This window comes from Mastomys coucha, unplaced genomic scaffold (genome assembly GCF_008632895.1).
Source record: "Mastomys coucha isolate ucsf_1 unplaced genomic scaffold, UCSF_Mcou_1 pScaffold1, whole genome shotgun sequence".
NCBI lineage: Eukaryota > Metazoa > Chordata > Mammalia > Rodentia > Muridae > Mastomys > Mastomys coucha.
Window position 1 is genome coordinate 26,148,159 of NW_022196891.1, and position 18,625 is coordinate 26,166,783.

Below are 18,625 nucleotides of genomic sequence, written 5' to 3' on the forward strand. Positions count from 1 at the left end.
TCCAAATATAATTAGAACCTGTCATTTTCTTACAACTATGCATGAGATTCCTTAGGGTTACTTGCCTGCCCTTAGTACCTAGAATTGGTCCTCCTGTATTTTATCTATGCCATGCCAGCTTTTAAGGTAATCTCCTTGAAAGCTAAAACACTTCAAGCTTTACCAAGACTGAAACTACTCCAGCAAGGGACTTCCATGCACATAAATTCTCACTGCATGATGTGTCATTCGTCTTTGCTTTCAAAGATGTAGGTGTGTTCAACACACCAAGTGGACCTCATCTGACTTTGGCCACCTATGGATGTAGGTAACATGAGCCCATTTCATATTGATTTCAAACCAAAGAAGAAACTTATTAACTCATACACCTGAAAACACAATGGCTGCTGGGATGACACTGAACAATGTCAGGGGCTCCCGACTTTCTCATTCCATTCTTTCTATGTTTCAATTCACCAAGCTGTCTTCTCATTCCATCATTCTCTATAGTAGGTTGAGCTCAATAAGCCATCTTCATAGATCAAAGCTCAGCAGAAATTTCATTTAAGATAACAAATAATGCAGTAGAGAATGTGCTCTCCCGTAGTTCCAGGAAGAGTTCTGGAGAGGAGCCCCATGCCATGCTCACTTTTGCATACTCTCTGATCAGGGGATGGGGCTTGAGTAGGCTTGAGTGGTTGAGCCTTAAGTTTATGTTCCTAAAATCCTGAGTGTTAAGTACTCTCAACCTTCACTGGCTGACAACACAGAACAGGAAGAGAGGGAATGGGAATGATGGCTTCCTTAAGGATATTTTGAGAAGGCAAAAGTGATTCTGAGCCTACACTTTAGAAATGATTACTTGATAGATATAAATTGTCAGTCTTCTTATTTTGGCCCATTGGCTTCTTTATGGCAATTTGGAGCATATGTCTTTCCATATTTTGGTGTTGTATTTATTTTCTCTTGAGCCAAAATTCCCACACACACACTCAAACACACACACACGCATGCACGCACTCATGTATGCACACATGTGCACACATACACACACATACACACTCACACTATGGAGAACTCCTCTTTTAAACTTTATTTCAGTTTTCCTTCTCCACAACTCAAACACATCCATGGAACACATGGGGAAAGCATGTAACTCCTTCTTCTTGTGTACTTTCTCAATATACCTATATGTAGAACTCCTCAATGAACGTTATTCTGAGTGTGTTACCTCCTGAAAATCTATGTATATCCATCTTTCATGTATGTTGAATTTTGTCCCCTGAAAGATGTGTTCAAGTTATAATGGCACATATGTGCCAGAAGTAATTATGATGTCATTTACAAAAGGGCCATTGCCAATGTAACTGAATTAAACTGGGGTAATACTAAGGAAGGGTAGACCTATTATAATGATTGATGTTCTTATGAACAGCAGAACTTTGGTTAGAGATGCCTGTTTAGAAAGAAGAGTATTATGTGAGGATACAGAGCCATAGAAGAACAGGGATGAAAGTCACATGGAGAAGGATTGAGACACTTGAAACCACAGCTGTACACAGTAAAGAATATCAAAAATTAGAATCCGGCAGAAGCTGGAGAAGCATTGAACCTGTCCTTCCCAGGAGTGTGCAGAAGGAACGTGGCTTGTTCCTGGATTTAATGTTGCTAATCTAAAGAAATCTGAGAAACTATATCGTTGTCTTGAAAAAAAATCTCGTGTTCTTGAACTCTGCTATGATAGTCTCAGAAGACAGATTCTCCACTCATCCTGGCATTAGCATTGTTTTTGCTAAAAAAAACCATACAAATGGTCATAAGGATGCCAAACTGGGAGGATGGAGAAGTAGATTGACTTGTCTAACATCATATTGTAACTTAATGGATAATCTTGGTCATGGCGAAAGCTCAGTTGCTAAAGTCCTTAGTTTACAAGCTTGAGGGACATAGTTTGATCCTGAAGAACTCACATGCAGAAAAAATGCAATTTATAATGGCCCTTACATAGAATCCCTGGGACTTCCTGGCCAGTCCACATATTTTACTCCGTAAGCTCTAGAATAGTGAGAGACCTTGTCTCAAAAACCAATTTATACTGCATCTGAGGAACAAGAGCAGAGATTGTTCTCTGATTTCCACACAACCATTCACATGTACATACATCTGCATAAACAGGCACATATTCATACACATACACACACAAAAAAAAGAATAAACAAGCCCAACAACCACAGTTAAGCCATGGGTGACTCCAGTGTTCCCTTCTTTCCGGTAGAGTATATTTTCAAACACAAAGATCCATCAGTTCATTTTGTTCATAAGCCTAAAGACATTTGGACCAAGGTGCAAATCCATCCTTGAGAATGGAAACCATCTTCCAGTTGTGTACTAGAGTGCCCAGGTAGAGTGTGCATTTTGCTCCAAGAAACAGTTTTTTTTTTTCAGAGACTTACTTAGTCTTGGGTTCTGAAAGACTGGGTAGGGGCAGCGGGAGTTATGACCTAAAGGTGAAGGAGTCCTGCAGCCTTTGGAGACATGTTAGAGTCACTGTTGATACTTTTGGTTTTGTAGAGCCCCCAAACAGGCGAATGCAGTGTACTACTGGAAGGTGGCTTCTTTGTGCAGTGCTAAATCACCACAGTCAGGAATAATGGACAGCTTTTGAGATTGTTATTCAGGGCTAGGGGTTTACTATTTTAAAATAATCCCCCAAAGCAGAGAAAAATCAGTCCTGTAGGTCTTTCTGGAACCTGGCAGGACCACCTGCCTCTAATTCCTCTTGGGAAAAGTAGGGCATGGAGTACTTCCTCTGGGGAAATGATTCTGTGCCTACAGGCAGACCAAATATGTGCTGGGGATGGGAGCAATCATCTTGTTATTTTCTACCAACTGGTGAGGATAGAGTCTGTATTCTCTCTGTTCTCTATTTCTGTCCCATGATCCTGTAGGGACTGGATCAGTCACTGATTGGCACTAAGTAAATATGACTTAGATTCCACAGTGCCTGGACACAGTATCCATACACTAAGTGTTGAAAATACCCCAGGATAGCAGTGGGGTGTATGGTTCTGCATCTGAATTCCCTCCTCAAGAAATGCAATCAACTCACTACCAGAAATCCAAAATCTGGGTAAATCCCTGCCTACTTAATACCCTCATACATAGATATACAGAGTCCATTTTCATATAGGTCCACTCTTTAATAGTTACATATATGTGTATATAATGTGTATATATTATAGAGGGGAAAAAGGTAGATGATTTGAGGGAAAATCAAGCAACCAAGAAGCAAACAGACTTGGAAAGGGGAAGGCCTTTGCCCAAAACACATGTCCTTCTGATCACCAGGCTTTTCCTTATTTTATTCTGTTGTCTTTATTCACATTTAAAAAGATATCAGAAAGAAATAAGGGAACCAGATGGTAGGAGATGCTTTACTAGCTGATAGAATAAACTATTATAGAAATTATCTTTATATGTCTCTTGTTGTCTGTCAGATGCCCCTCAGTCAGGCATCATCTAAGGCTCATGGCTGACAGCTACTCAGAGTGCATTAGAAAATCAGTCAATTTTCACAGGCTCTGCCCCTCCATCATGTCAGTGACAGACAGACAAGGAGAGCAAGTGCTTGGCAGGTTGGTGCTTGTCAAGTGAGGCTGGGACACCTTCCAGCAGAATTTAAATTGGATAAGGTCATATGGTTTATTGTTTTATCTCTAAAATACTCCCACAGCCGTACAATTAGAGAAATACAAAAGACAATTGGACCGAAGAAAATGCTGATGGATAATCCCCACATATAGGTGTGATGCAGTTTATTAAAAACCCCTCTTGATACATAGACTTATCTGACAGCCTCGTTTCTTGCACACAAATTCTATAAAGGCAAACTTCTGAAGATGAGTCTGATAGACCTTTATATGTGGCATCCTAAAGGCTGCCTACCTCCACATAAGACTTCAAGGATTTCTCCCTGCTCTAGCCAAAGCACAGAAAATGCTCCAAAGTTCCTACAGGCAAACATATTTTTAATTGGAAACACTAGGACTATTCTTTAAAAGATTTTTTTTATGTTCTGAAAAATTAATATAGACAGCAAACTGGGGTCAGAAATCACTGACATGCCTAAAATCTAATTTTACAGTGAAAACATTTCCCTTTTCCATTGCTGCTTGCTGGGTTAGCTCTAATTCTACATTCACTTAAATTGTATAAAAAAATCATTTGGTTTCTTTAGAAATAATATCCAGGTTACCCAGATAAGTTTTTCTCTTCCATTTTTGTGTGTCTGTGTTGATACTGACAGTAGGCTATACCTTCTTCTTATGCAAAGTATTATAGGTTTTTATGATGACTTTACCCTATTGATGGTTCTTATTTTCTGTGGTATAATAGGATGGGTAATAATCATGATGCTATAAAATGCTTGGTCTCTCTCTCTCTCTCTCTCTCTCTCTCTCTTTCTCTCTCTCTCTCTTTCTCTCTCCTTCCCTCTCTCCTTCTCTCTCTCAAGGTTGATAACTAAAGAACTGGAATTAAAGTGTTAGTCTAGGGAAAAGAGAGGATGCTTGATTCAGTAAAGTGTTTATCATATAAGCATGGTAGCCTGAATGCAGTTCCCAGAAACTATATAAAATAAGTCATGTACAGTGCTGCATATTGGTAATCCCAGTGCTGGGCTGCTAGGGACAGACTAATTTCTGGGGATTGCTGGTCAGCCAAATTTACTTTGGAAAGTCATAGGCCAATGAGACACCCTATCTCATAAACAAAGAACTTCTAAAGAATGACAACCAAGATGGTACTCCGGCCGACACACAAGTATGTATACACACACATATACTTCAAATTTATCGTCTTCTTTGGCTCAATATCCTTATCTATCATCCAGGCCAGTTAAAGACAGCCAGCAGATGCAATGCTTAGCATGCAGTAAGCTTTTGCCATCTGGGTACAATCTGCTGGCTATGCCTTGCAACATAGTCCCTTGAGTTATCCTGGAGACAACTTTATGTTATTCGGGAACAGCTCCATGGAAGCTCACATGGACACTGCCATTCTACAACATAGCAGAAATACAGTCTTCAGACTTTGCTATATCCATGAGTCTCCTTTAATTCTTCTTTGTCTTCACCTAAAAAATGTTGGCTACTCTTCTGCCACCTCCTCTTCTGTCCTTGCTCTCTCCAACCCACTATTGTTGTCTATAGTAGAGACACATACTTAACCATATATCTTGGGCTCAGAGCTTGTAACAAAAATAAGTAAATAAATAAACAAACATATAAGACGACCCTGAGGTATTGGGTTCCATCAAAGGTGCATAGTAAATCTCTAGCCATGGCATGATGATCATAACTGTCTCCTACATAGAGCCCCAAACCCCACTCTCTAGTCTTTCTAACTTTAGTTGAAGAGACTGATCCATGGTACCTTTCTTTGAGGTTTACCTTACAAAGGTAAACATAATGGTGCAGGCAGGAGCTAAGTCTGTGATGTTAGAACTCTGATCAACTTCTTACCCTCCTACGTACTGTTGACACACTCTTGAAAGAGTAATAAATTGCAGTGTGGCCTTTGTTTTCAGATATCTAAAATGAGTAGAGAACCTTATAAAAAGTCTAAAGGGTTTAAGTTCAGACTAACATAAGTGAAATGTTTATAGCTGTTATAGTTAACTACTGTGTAACCCACCTTTTTCCTTCTTGAGTTATATGTCAGTAAAAGCATTGTTTGTTTTCTTCCTTCCAGTATAGCACATCATTATCACATGATTATTAATATTTATAGAATAATAATATTTGTCTAACATAAAATTCAGTAATTGTGAGATGTTGGCTACCTCAACCACAGTGAACTTGGAATAGAACACCTAGGAAAACCCTGTTGCTGTTTACCATAGGCATGGTTGACAGTGTGTGAGTACATTAAATATAACAAGAAGCCAAGGTGCTTGTTTTATGCTGAGCTTGTGGTGTTATTTGATCCTACTTAGAGTTTAGACAAGGGCAGCACACACACACACACACACACACACACACACACACACACACACAATCTAAAAGAATTTATTGACTGAGGAGATGCACTCTGTAGATTTATGGCAAGATGGATGCAACGTGATTTATAGAGGGAAACTGCATGTGCCCCTCACTAGCTTAAGCTTCAGAAATAGGACAGCCAAATCCTCCCATAGAGAATGCTAAGTTTCTATCCTGTGCTCTGAACTGGTTGTCAAAGTGTAAATCATGCTATTTCTTGCTCAAAGAAAAGAGCTAAACAAGTCCAAACAAATGCCAGTGAATAAGCAGTGTGCAGGTGTTACATGTAAAAACAGAGGCCATTCAAGTCCTGTGGTGGCAAGAGCTTGAAGGTTCTTGACTTATGCCATGGGGTTTAGTGCCTCATATACCCCTTGGAACTCTCCTTGAGGTTCCCAGGACAGAAGCTGAGCACTGTGTAGGTTGTATTTTGAGGATTTAATAACATGGAGTTAGGGAGATAACAGATCAGTAATATTCATTGTTGTTATTATTTAAATTGACACTAAGCTTAGCAAGTTTAGTATCATGGAAATAGTCACCATTGGTTAAATGATGTCTAAATAGTTTATTCGTTACTTTTTGTCTTGCTGTCACCAAATATCTCACAAAAAAACTAAGGAGAAGAAAGGTTTACTTGGTGTTAGAGCTGAAGAGATAAAACCCCTAACAATGGGGAAGGGATGGTGACAGATGTCCTACATGACCAGTCACATTGCTTCTGGTCAGGAAGCAGAAAATGAACAGGAAGAGGTCAAGATGTCAAGCCTCAAGGCCCTCCTTCCATCATCTACTTCTTCCAGTAAGATTCAACAGCTTAGAAGTTTTACCATCACCCAAACAGCACTACCAGCTTGAGACCAAGAGTTCAAATACACGAGCCTTGGGCAGAGGGGCAGTTAAAGTAAAGGACTTTTGGCTAGAGGTGTAGTTCGGTTGGTAGAGTACTTACCTAGCACTGAGAATGCCCTGGGATCAATGTCCAGTGCTACACAAAGCAGGCATGGTGATACCTGCCCCTATCTGAACACTTAGAAAGAAGAGACAGGAAGGTGAGGCACTACTTCGACATCATCCCCACCTCTGGGACGAGTCTGAGTTCAGGGTGGGGACGTATGAGAACCGGTTTGAAAAATAAACAAAAGGACCCAGAAAGGTGACAGACTTTGAGTCTAACGGTAGGAGACAATGTGGGTGAGACCTGAGTCTGTAAAAGCAATGTATCAGGAGGCCCGAGGACTGCAAGCCCATGTCACCAATGGATCTCAGCTGCTTCTCATTCACTCATTCATTATCTTCCCAGAGTCACATTGTTGTTACATTTTCTACGTCATTTTAAATTATATAAAAACAAGCATGTGCAGTAAAAGCAAAATATAGCTTCTATTTCTGGCATCCAGACAAATAAAAAGATATATATTGAGAAAGTATCCATGTTCTCCCATGGCACCAGCCCAAGAAAGCTGAATAATAAGAAGCCATTTAGAGTAGGTGGACACTCTCCATTCATCTATAGCCTCAGTACATTTCACAGACTTACACAGATTTCATCTAGTCCCATTTGGCTCTGCCCAAGTTCTCTCGGAAGACACTTTCACACTCTCATTCTTCCCACATTTCCTCTCTTTCTTTCCATTTCACTTCCCTCCATTTCATTAAAAAAATAAATAATGGTCATATCAAGGTAATACATGCTTCAGAGCTACAAGTGTTCACGTGGAAGTGTCACCTTCTGACCAGCAGCCTTTGCAGGATCAGTGTGAAATTCTAAAACTCTTTCTTCCTTTCTCCTTTCAGGCTTTAGAATGAGACAGCGCCATGTGCTCATGGAGTCTACGGGGCCCCTGGGACGCTGCCCTCATCTGGCAGAGTCTGTACCTTGTGAGGATCCAACATGTCATCGATGGCTTGCCTCAGAAGGGATCTGCATCCCTGATCATGGGAAATGTGGCCTGGGACATCGCATCCTGAAGGCTGTCTGTCAGAATGAGCGAGGTGGGAGATAGTGATGCACTGAAGGTTAAGTTATACTGAACAAGGGGCAGTGCTAATCTTTAAAGGTTTTTTTTATTTTTTATTTTCTATTTTGTTGAGTTTAGTTTTGTTGGGGTTTTCGTTTTGTTTTATTTTGGTTTGGTTTGGTTTGGTTTTTTGCTGGATGGAGAGATGCTGCAGCTTTTCTATACTGGGGTATTTTTGGTGAATTAGGTGACAGATTGCTGTAGAGTGGTCTGTGGTCACTTCATGTGAGAGCCACGAGCCAACACTAAACACACTGTTAGATTATGCTTAAACATACCACTCTGAATCCAACCAATTCTTTGGAGAATTTTCTTTTCTTTTTTTTTTAATTCAGAAAGACAAATAGCAAACAGAATTGTCCCAGCTTATAAATGCAAGGCAGGCTTTATTTTGTGTTAAGATCAGTTTATAGCACGCCTCTATTAAATGTTAACAAAATGCTACCTGTTAAAGATACCAGGGTTAAAAAGAAAAGGGAGAAGAAAAAAAAAAGATTAAGTGAAATCTTTTCATTTATATAACATGAGACCAGAATCAGTTCTGGATATAATGCTAACATTTTCAACAAGCTATTTTTAAGTATAAGCTGTCAGGATTTACACAATTATTAACAATGATGTCTGTCCTTGATCACCAAGCTTTTGGTACAATGCTTGTTGAAAATGAAGTGTGGTTTAAAAATATGTAAGTCATATGGCAAAGAGAAAAGTGACATTTAAAAATCTTTATCCTGGAGATTAAAAAGAACTTCGTCTCTCAGAAGGATGAGGAGCCTGTCTCCCAATCAGCTCTGCCATGCAAGGCTCTGTTCACAATGCTCTCTGTGTGCAAGATGAAATGTTTTGACTTATGGAGCAAAGTAATCCACAGAATGGGAGGAAATTATAAAGCAGCTTCAGAATGGATATTAACATCCTCACGGGGCTGACATCGGGCAAACTCTCCCTTCCTTTAATTTCTTCCTTCCTCTTCTCTCTCCTGCCTTTCTCCTTTACTTCTTTATCCTCTTTTTCTTTCTCTAAAATAGTGGACTTAAGTAGGCAAATGTACATTTTCTTATTAAATGATGTATTGTTCCCCTGAAGAAAGCAGATGGTTGTTTAATTAAATAGGAGGCAACAACAGATTGCAATAGCTGCAATAAATAGTTGCAACTAATCGTCTCTGCTTTCTAATACAACCATGTAGTGTTTACACCAGGCAAGGTGTGCTTCCTTAGTGCAGGCAAATAAGATCCCCTCTGTGGTGCTTTCTTGTATTATAATTTATATTGAGGGAAGTATGGTTTGTCCTTCTTCCCTGGTTCTTGGCACACTCCTTTTGGACTCCTTGTGATTCCTGGTGAGTCTAGGTTCTAAAGGAGCCTTTGCTGTCTTGCTTGATCTTTGAATAGAACATATGACATGAAGCTCATAAGTCCCTTGCAGGTTTCATGCGTGATAGCAGTGTCTTTTATTCTAGGAAAATGGCTTTGGGTTGATTTCTGTGTGTAACTAGTCCCCAGATAGATCAACCCATTAGTAGAAGTTTGAAACTTTCATGTCTACATCTCAACCACAAGGATGTGGAGACAGATGACACTTCTTATTAATCATCCCTTCTGGTAAAATCTCCACATGGGTCTTCAGAGTTTGGAGTACAGAGATCAGAACTTCCTTCCACATAGATACATAGAGACGTGTGCAGAGTCGTGTGTCCAGAGAGGGCCTAGATGCTCCATACTGAACTGAGCAGCTTCTTATCATATGCATCTCCTCTGTCTCTATCTATACTGATGTTAAAGTGCTTGATTTTGCCAGTGTATCTCTTCCATCTAGCTATTTATCTGTACATCTTGTAGCTGTTCTTTATAGTAAAGCTGTAATTGAAAGTAATATTTTTTTTCTAGCATTCTTAAGGTATCTGGGAAAACTCTCGTGTCTATGAAAAGTTTGTGGGAAGTCTGATTTTTTAACCCAGGTGGCTTATTCAAGTGTAAGGGGTTAGACTTGATGCCATGTCCAAGGAAATAATTCATGGCAGTAGACTTGAATGGTGGGACACCCAGCTGGTAAGGAAGAATTGCTTGGTGTTGAGAATACCCTACTGATCTGATCCTGGAAGCGTTCTGTGTTGAATGTGGTGTCTGAAGTCTAGAGTGTCAGGTTTAGTCCTTTCCCTCCATCCAGGTTGGAATTTTAATCCCTATTGTCTACCTATTGGAGGGCCAAGTGATTTAATTTTATGAAACAATATTTTCCTTTAGGTCTCCAGAGGAGGGGAGATAAACTGCCTTTGAGTGTTAGCATTTCTCAGAATTAAAGGTTAAAGTAGGTATATGAATGTGATCAGGGCTATCCATAATTGGGATGCCTCATTGGGGCCCCTCACTTTTCAAAACAAGCTTATAATGTATATTTGCTATTATGTTTGATCTATGAAAATAAGGTATGCAAGAGTATTATCATTCAGAGAGTACAGATATACTGAAGATTAGAATGAGCACATCCATGTCTTCCTTCTACCCTTTAGTTGAGAAAGTGGAAAGCTCATTGGGTTGAGTCTCATAGCAACTGATCATTGTACTTTGATCATCTCATAGCAAGCATTAGAAAGTTGTCATGACAACCTAGATCCATAGCATTAGAGGTTTTCTCCATAGTGTATGATCTGCCCTCTTCAGCCGCTGTAGGGTTTCCTTTTTACCATGGCACAGCAGTTTCCAAGCTTGGGACAAGTTAGAATTTATAATTGCTCCCATTAACGTTATAGAGTCTGTGGGTTTTTAAATACCAGGATGAACTTGATCTCTTGTGAGGCAGCAGCCACAGTCATGGCAATAGAAACACCATGCTGACCTCCTGATAACCAAAACAAGCTCCTACTCACTGAGAAATTGCAGACACGATCTGGGTGTACCTCCTGGGGCTCAGCAGCTGTGTTCATCTGTGACTGGCCATGAAGGTTTGACAGAGAAGCTTCCTATCAGGGTCTCCACATAACCACCTCCTTGAGAAAGCTACTGCCATTCACTTAAATGGTTGAGAACAGAACGTTTGAGACAGTTTCCCTTGAGTTTCACTGCTTATGAAAGTTGATAGTTATCACACTGAGTTTATCAATTGCTCTGCAGACTTTTTTGTCTCAGAATTTATTTCAAGATAAATGGATGTAGCCAGAAGAAATTGTCTGCTACTTGATATGAGAAACTCCAAAACTCATATTAGATCTAGTCATACTTGAAGCCGAATAGAATTCCCAAGGGCAGCTTGCTTTGTCTTCCTTAAGTTTGTCTATAAGTCCCTGTCAGGACTCTGGATAGAAATATACAGAAAAAAGAAATCCCACTGTCTCCTGAAGTGTCTGTGTTCCTTTCAGACTTAGAAGCTGAGAGATCCCCCCCAAACCCCATCACATGTGTTTTTATGGATGCATGTGTTTGTATACATGTTCATATGTTTGTGGGTATGCACGTGTCCATAACTATGGAGAGCCGATGCTGACATTGCAAATTTCCTCAATTGCTTTCCACTGTGTTTACTGAGGCTGTATCTCTCAGGTGAAGCCAGACTTTACTGATTCAGCCAATCTGTTTACCAGCTAGCCAGGAATGTCCTCTCTCCACCTTCTGAGCTCTGGAGGCTGGCTACAACAATGTAGGCATTTGCTTGGGTTCAGGCGGTCCAACCTATAGTCCTCACTCTACAAGGCTTTCACCCTTGAGATGTCTTCCCTGCACACCAAGAAAACCACATTCTAACACACACACACACACACACACACACACACACACCTCACACATACATTCACATGAAATACACACACACGCACACAGACACACATGCATACACACAGAGACACACACAGTTACACATATACTCACATACGAACACACATATAACTCACAAAATTACACACATTCAAAAAACACATATTTGAGATCATACTCAGTAACACACACACAAACACACACTCATATACACAAACATCCCCCACACATTCACATCTATACACCACATATATATACACATACATATACAAACATAAACCACACATACACACATACACAGACCACACACACACATACATATATAAACATAAACCACACACACACCACGTATGTACCCCCTCACACACATACACACCACACACACACACACACACACACACACACACACACATTCATTATTCTTAATTTACCTTTGTTTAATTTTAATTTTTTGAAAGTAGATGCTGTTTGGAAGCCTAGGCTGGCCTCAAATTTGTGATCTCCTCTCCCAATATCTACCGTCCTGTGTCCACTTTCCCCTTGAGGTACCCAGGCCTATTGAGCATGAAGCTTAACTGGGTACCAGTTGGGGATGAGTGCACAAATAAAGAACATTCCCAGGAACAGTTTGGGGGAACTGGTTCAGTTCATTGATGATGAGGAATATTTATGCCCCTGGGGAGGTAGCCCAGAACTCTAGGGCAAGGTTTGTGTAGCGATGTACCCTTATTGGCCAGGGCAGAGGTGTTAAAAGATGCTTTATCTGCTTATCCAGGGGCACTAATCCAGGGTCAGGGTCGGGGTAGGGGGTAAGGGAATGTGGGTAGTGGGGATGGTGGAACATTATCATCAAACAAAACGTGAAGCCGGGTAACTATCAGTGATCAGTTCTGCTGAGGTTATTGGTGGAGGAGCTGGCTTTACAGTGCCGGGAAGGGAGGAGGTAGCCAACTCCTGCTGTATTGTGTGTGTGTGTGTGTGTGTGTGTGTGTGTGTGTGTGTGAAGTGTGTGTGGGGTATGGGGGTAGGGGGTTGAAGTTCTCTCAACTCTTTCTCTGTAACTCTGGGCCATTACGGTCCCCAAAACTTACAGTGTTAAGATTGCAGAAGAAAGGGAATCCCTGTGCCCACCTCTCTGTGGGATTGTTGCTGGTGTCCTGGGCATTCCTCTTACCACAAAGAAGGTGCATGTACTTTGGGTCTCAATATACTTGTTCATACTCTTACCTGGGATTCTGCAAAATTACAGTTGGCCATATTGAAGCTGGGAAGTAACTGTGAGAAACAAAGTTTCCTAACCCTGATTAGTCAGTTGTCCTCTGAGAGGCTCTACCTAGCAGCTGACTCAGACGGAGGCAGACACTCACAGTCAAACAGCGGATGGAGCTTGGGGACTCTTATAAAAGAATGGGAGGAAAGATTAGGAGCCTGAAGGGAATAAGAATTCCACAGGAAGACAAACAGAATCAACTAACCTGGACCCTTGGGGATCTTGGAGACTGAACCACCAACCAAAGAACATACATGATTTAGACCTAAGCCTTCATGTACTTGTGTAGTAGATGTGCAGCTTGACCTTCATGTGGGTCCTGAACAACAGGACCGGACCCAAAAGCTGTTGCCTGTCTGTGGGATATGTTCTTCTAGCTACCTTATCTGGCCTCAGACTTGATGTATCAGGGAATAACCAGGGGGCTCCCACCCATTCAGAGGAGAAAGGGAAGAGGTTTGGGGGAAAGGGTTGTAGGAAGGGGAATGTGGGAGAGGGGTAGTGAGTGGGATTTAAAGTGAGTAAGTGAAAAAAAAAGAATGCAATCTATAGACACATATTTAAGTGAAGTGCAGGGCACACAAGCATGACGATCTCATCTTAATTCCCCCAGAGACCACATTTAAAAGGCTGTATGTAGCAATCTGTGCCTATAGTCCCCAGGACTGGGAAGGTAGAAACAGAAAGATCCTTGGGGTTCGCTGGTTGCTAGTCCTGCCAAATTGATATAGTCTAGAGATCTTGATCCAGTTACTTTCTCTTCCAGTTAAATAATTAAAATACAGGGAAAAAACCCTCAGATACAGCAGACAGCAACAGGTAATAAACTTTATTAAAAGTGAAGAAGTAGGAGAGAGTGCGTAGACATACAGACACCAACATACATGAACATACACACACACACACTCACCAGAGATAAACACACACATTCACATACGGACACATACACATCACAGATACACATATAAACACACAGACACATAGACATAGACACATGTATAGACACATCACACACTCACATATACACACACATATTGGGTGGGGTAAAGATGACAAAGACAGAGGCACAGGGAAAGACGAGCAAAATGTGTGTTTGCGTGTGTGTGTTTTGTGGGGACAGTTGATAGGCAAATAGCTTTCAGGTAAGTGTGCTCATATTTGACCAGCTTGCTATGCTATTCAGAGAGGGTACTGCAGACAGGAAAAGAAAGAAAAGCCCAACAGATCTTCGCCTCAGGTCAGGAGGATGAGGAAGTAGCCAGAAATTTTTCTTCCTCATAATCTATCTGTACCTCTGTCTCCCTATCTGCCTGTCAGGAATCTGTCTAGTTCCTAGTCCCACAAGAGCAACAAACTCTAAGTTCACTGAGAAGTGTTTGCTTGAAAAAATGGTTAGAGAGAAATAGAGGTTGAATCCCAATGTAGATCTCTGCCTTCACACACAAGAATGGGGATCTATGGACCATCTAGGATCTAATCAATTAGTTATTTGTGGATTTCCCCAACTGTGGGAACCGATTTCCAGGGCCTTGAGTAGTAGAATGGCTTTGAGTCTTCTCTACCCAGCATCTTATCATTTCTATTAGTCCATAAAGGTTAGTTACCTGGTAGACTGTGCACCACTTTTTCTTGATTCATTGGTAGGAACATGTCTGAAGATCAAAGGAGCCATTTTGAATGTTGCAAAAATGTCAAGCCAACCCATTCAGAGAGTAAACTCACATTTAACTCACTGTGGCTTAAGCTCTGATTTCCAAACCTACAGTAAGTTCAATCATGATTCACTGGTAAATGATGAAGGTTTATCAGTATGTGACATCTTCAGAACTGGCTGGAAAATTGTCTACAAAGTCAGAGAAATGTTTCTAGTGGATCCAAGGGACCAGTTGGAGCTTCCTCCATATCTCAAAGATGCAAATGGTCAATACTGCTATGGTGGGCTAGATGTGGATCTGTCCAGTGTCCCATCAGACTCAGAATGGTCAATATTCTTTCTGTTCAATGTTTTATCAAATATTCTTAATTAAAAGAAGAAATAACTATTCGTATACCTCAACCAAGCATATTTCTTCAGAGATAATGTGACACAGATAATGTTCTTGTAGAAAGGGAACAATTAGCCTGCTGAGGTAGAGTGTATCAGGAATAACAAAGCTCATATACTGACAAGAGCATTGAGTTAGAATTCTTCAGAGTTGTCACACAAGATCCCTGACATACAAGGCTTCTTATTTCCATCTCTGCACTAGACCTTTCCAATGTCAATAGTCTCATTAAGTGTGAGGAACAATTTTCCTACCCTTACGATGGCTTTGCTTTTCATCTCAGAGACATTTTTCCTTTATTTTATAAGATTTTATTTTATTCCATGACATAAAGCTGCAGGTTGTTCTTCAGCAACAAGTTCCCAAGAGAGAGATGACCAGGATGGGAGAAGATGAGAAAGTTTGTTACTGGGGAATCTCACACATGCTGATAGCTCATGCAAGCAAGTTTATTAAAAACTACAGAAGCTCACATACAGGTTTTGGAAACGAAATAGGATGGTAGGCAGAAAGCTAATCAAGCAATGTCTCACAGGGGGAGCACAGAATACTTCAAGGTGTCAGAGACAGCATAAGTGTGCTCATATTTGACTAGCTTGCTATGCTATTCAGAGAGGGTACTGCAGACAGAAAAAGAAAGAAAAGCCCAACAGATCTTCGCCTCAGGTCAGGAGGATGAGGAAGTATAAGTGTTCCAGAGACCTTGGAACGCATAACTCCAGTCTCTTCAGGGCGAAAAATCCAAGTTCCCAGGAACCAACAACACAATAAGTCCTGGAGGCCTTGGCCCCAGTTCCCAACTGGGACTTGCCACTTTGAACCCTTGTCAAAGACATAGAGCTAGGTTCCTTTGTCCTTTCATTGGAGCCTCTAAGAAAGCCCTGGATCAGCCTGGCTCTCAGCAGTTTATAATGTATGTTTGGGGTAGGGAAGTTGTTCAAGTAAGTGTAGTGCTCCCAGAGGCCAGAAGATGGTGGTAGATTCCCTGAGCTAGAGTTGGAAGTGGTATTTGAGCCATCTGAAGAACTATACTCTCTAACCACTGAGCCATCCCATCTCTAAGGCCACTGGAGGCCATCCTAGTAGGTGGTTTTGTCTTTAACTAATAACTCAAGGAGCTACTCTTTAATCTTAACTCAAGTGAATGCCCTTTAAGTACCGACACCAAGAATGGTGGGACCTCCCCAAGGGTAGCTCTAGTGAAACCTGCTAGGATATTATTTTATTTGAGTTGGATTAAGATGGTTTAATGTTTTTAAATCTATGCTTAGACTTAGAAGCTTTGTTTGTTTGTTTTGTATTTCTATTTCAAGGAATGTTCTATAGCTTGTCTGTGAGGCAGATGTCAAATTCCAGAGAGATTTTTATTATTTGTGCTTCACAGGGATTCTAAGTAGAGCCTCTTGTTAGCCACGTCTTTCATTGACAAGCTTTGTGATCACACTGCATCTTCTGTTTCTCAGGTGAAGTCTTAGTCTCCCCCTCTGTATACATTTTATATCTCTTAGAAGACTTTCTACATTTCACTTCTGCACAAGATTTATTTTAGTGGACATTAGGAGGAAAAAGAGGGGACTGATTTGTCAGACACATCTTTACCCCATGAGTAGATTCCTGTGGTGAAGACACGTATTAAAGCGATGTATTCAAATTAGAAGCACTGCTGAGATCTAGAAGATCTGAAACGAATTTCAAGTATGAATTTTCTAAAACATTTGAGCCATGGTAACTTGCTTTGAAATAAGCCTGTAGTTGATTAAGATGTGTGTTTTAGAAAGGATCATGATAATTGGATTTTTTTTTAAAGGAAGACTCTTGTTTCTCTTTGAAATAGAAAAGCAAAGCATCTACCTTTATATCAGGATGTGATTCCTAAATTATATTGCAGTATCTAAAGAGGTCAAAGAAAGGGTAAAAATGGCTGTGTATTTTACAGAAACAATGAGAGTCCAGACAAATGAGATTTCGAATTTAATGAGACTTAATGAATCCCAGCATAAGTTGTGGTTTCCAACTCAGGTAGAACCTTCTCCCTCACTAACCATGCTGCTGAACATGTCAATGTGAAATATGCACTGACACCTGTGCCTCTTGTTCCCTGGGGAATTTCTCTGACCACAGGAGCCTTTCTAGGACATTCACACTCCTAAGAAAGGAACTTTCAGGAAATGGTTGAGATGAGCTTGAGGCTGCAATGTCGCATCATCTAACGTCCACTAAGATGAGACCTTGTGGAAACCATCTATTCACACGTCCGTCCGTTAGCCGTCTTCCCTTTCCAGCTTCAGTCCCCCACTCTTACTCACTGCTAAGGAAACATTGCTGGAGTTTTATATATTGTATCTGTGTATTGTATCTCAAAGACAACTGTGCTTCCTGATGAAGACAGAAGATTCAAATTAGTCATATTGCAATGACCGCAGCATTTAAGGGTCACCTGCAAAAGACAAAAATCACAGCCCATTTAATACTTTCAAAAATTGAGTTTGTCAATTGTTTATTAATAACCTAAGAACTTTTACGTACTGCCTTGTTTCTCCCTTTGGAAACGACATCAAAGTTTTATCACATTCCATTTGTTTTGCAGTTAGGACATCTGGGTAATTCATAATGAATCTTGAGTATTATTTTCCACCAATTGTCATATGACTTTGGAGAGCAGGTTATTCATATTTTCATTATGTAAGAGGACTCAAGAGTGTATTGGCTAGTCTTGTGCAATAATGAGAGAAACAGATCCAGTTTTATTTTTCCTTAATAAAACTTAATTTATAATAACAGATGATTAGATGAAGAAAACTGAAGTTTTGATAAAGTTGAAATAGGAAAGTCTATTGTCTGTATATACTTATTTCTCTAGAGGCTTTTCAGGAGAGCCCAAATTTCTCCAGTGTATATTTTTGCTTAAATATCTTGCATTCCAACAAACATTTAATCAGGTTTAAAGTATAATGTTGCCTAACAGGGGAATGTGTGATCTTAATGAATAGTTTGCCTTGCAATGGATTGTGATTGACTATTCTGTGAGTGGTAAGTAGAATAAGAGAGGGAATGGCTGACACGGGCAGGAGGTAGAAGAATCCAGGAAAGCATGGCTACCTTGGAAACACATTTTTACTTACTGTATGTCAGATTGTATCTGGAGAGCCATCATAGTCTGAAGGATGAGTAGAGAAGCCACTATCCTCAAAGAGTTTGCAGTCTGATTGAAGATGCATGGTATCTTTGTATATCTAAGTCTACCTGTATGTATGTATATAGATGCACTTCCATGTACTGCAAATAAAGCAATGGTAATGGTGAGTAGTGATAAATCATACAGGAAATGATCCTGAGATGTTTAGGTGAGAGATCTACCACTGTTGGTCAGAGGGAGTAAGAAGTCTGAAGGGTCCTGTGGTCCCTGAATGGAACCATGGTAATTTGCTGGGTGGTTATAGGTAGAGGTAAATGATTGTATCTTCATATCTTCCCAAAACAACCTGAAGCAAAATGAGGAAGAAAGTTTAAAAACTCTCAT

The 18,625-nt window shown here is 40.4% G+C and overlaps 1 protein-coding gene across 2 annotated transcripts in view; it reads left to right on the forward strand.

The window, feature by feature from the left end:
- Positions 1-18,625, forward strand: part of Thsd7b (thrombospondin type 1 domain containing 7B) — an 895,860-nt gene that overhangs the window by 382,718 nt on the left and 494,517 nt on the right. For both annotated transcript variants that reach the window (XM_031381328.1, XM_031381317.1), the window contains exon 7: positions 7,818-8,015. In XM_031381328.1, the coding sequence (XP_031237188.1) occupies positions 7,818-8,015 (198 nt within the window). The remainder of the gene's footprint in view (positions 1-7,817; positions 8,016-18,625) is intronic.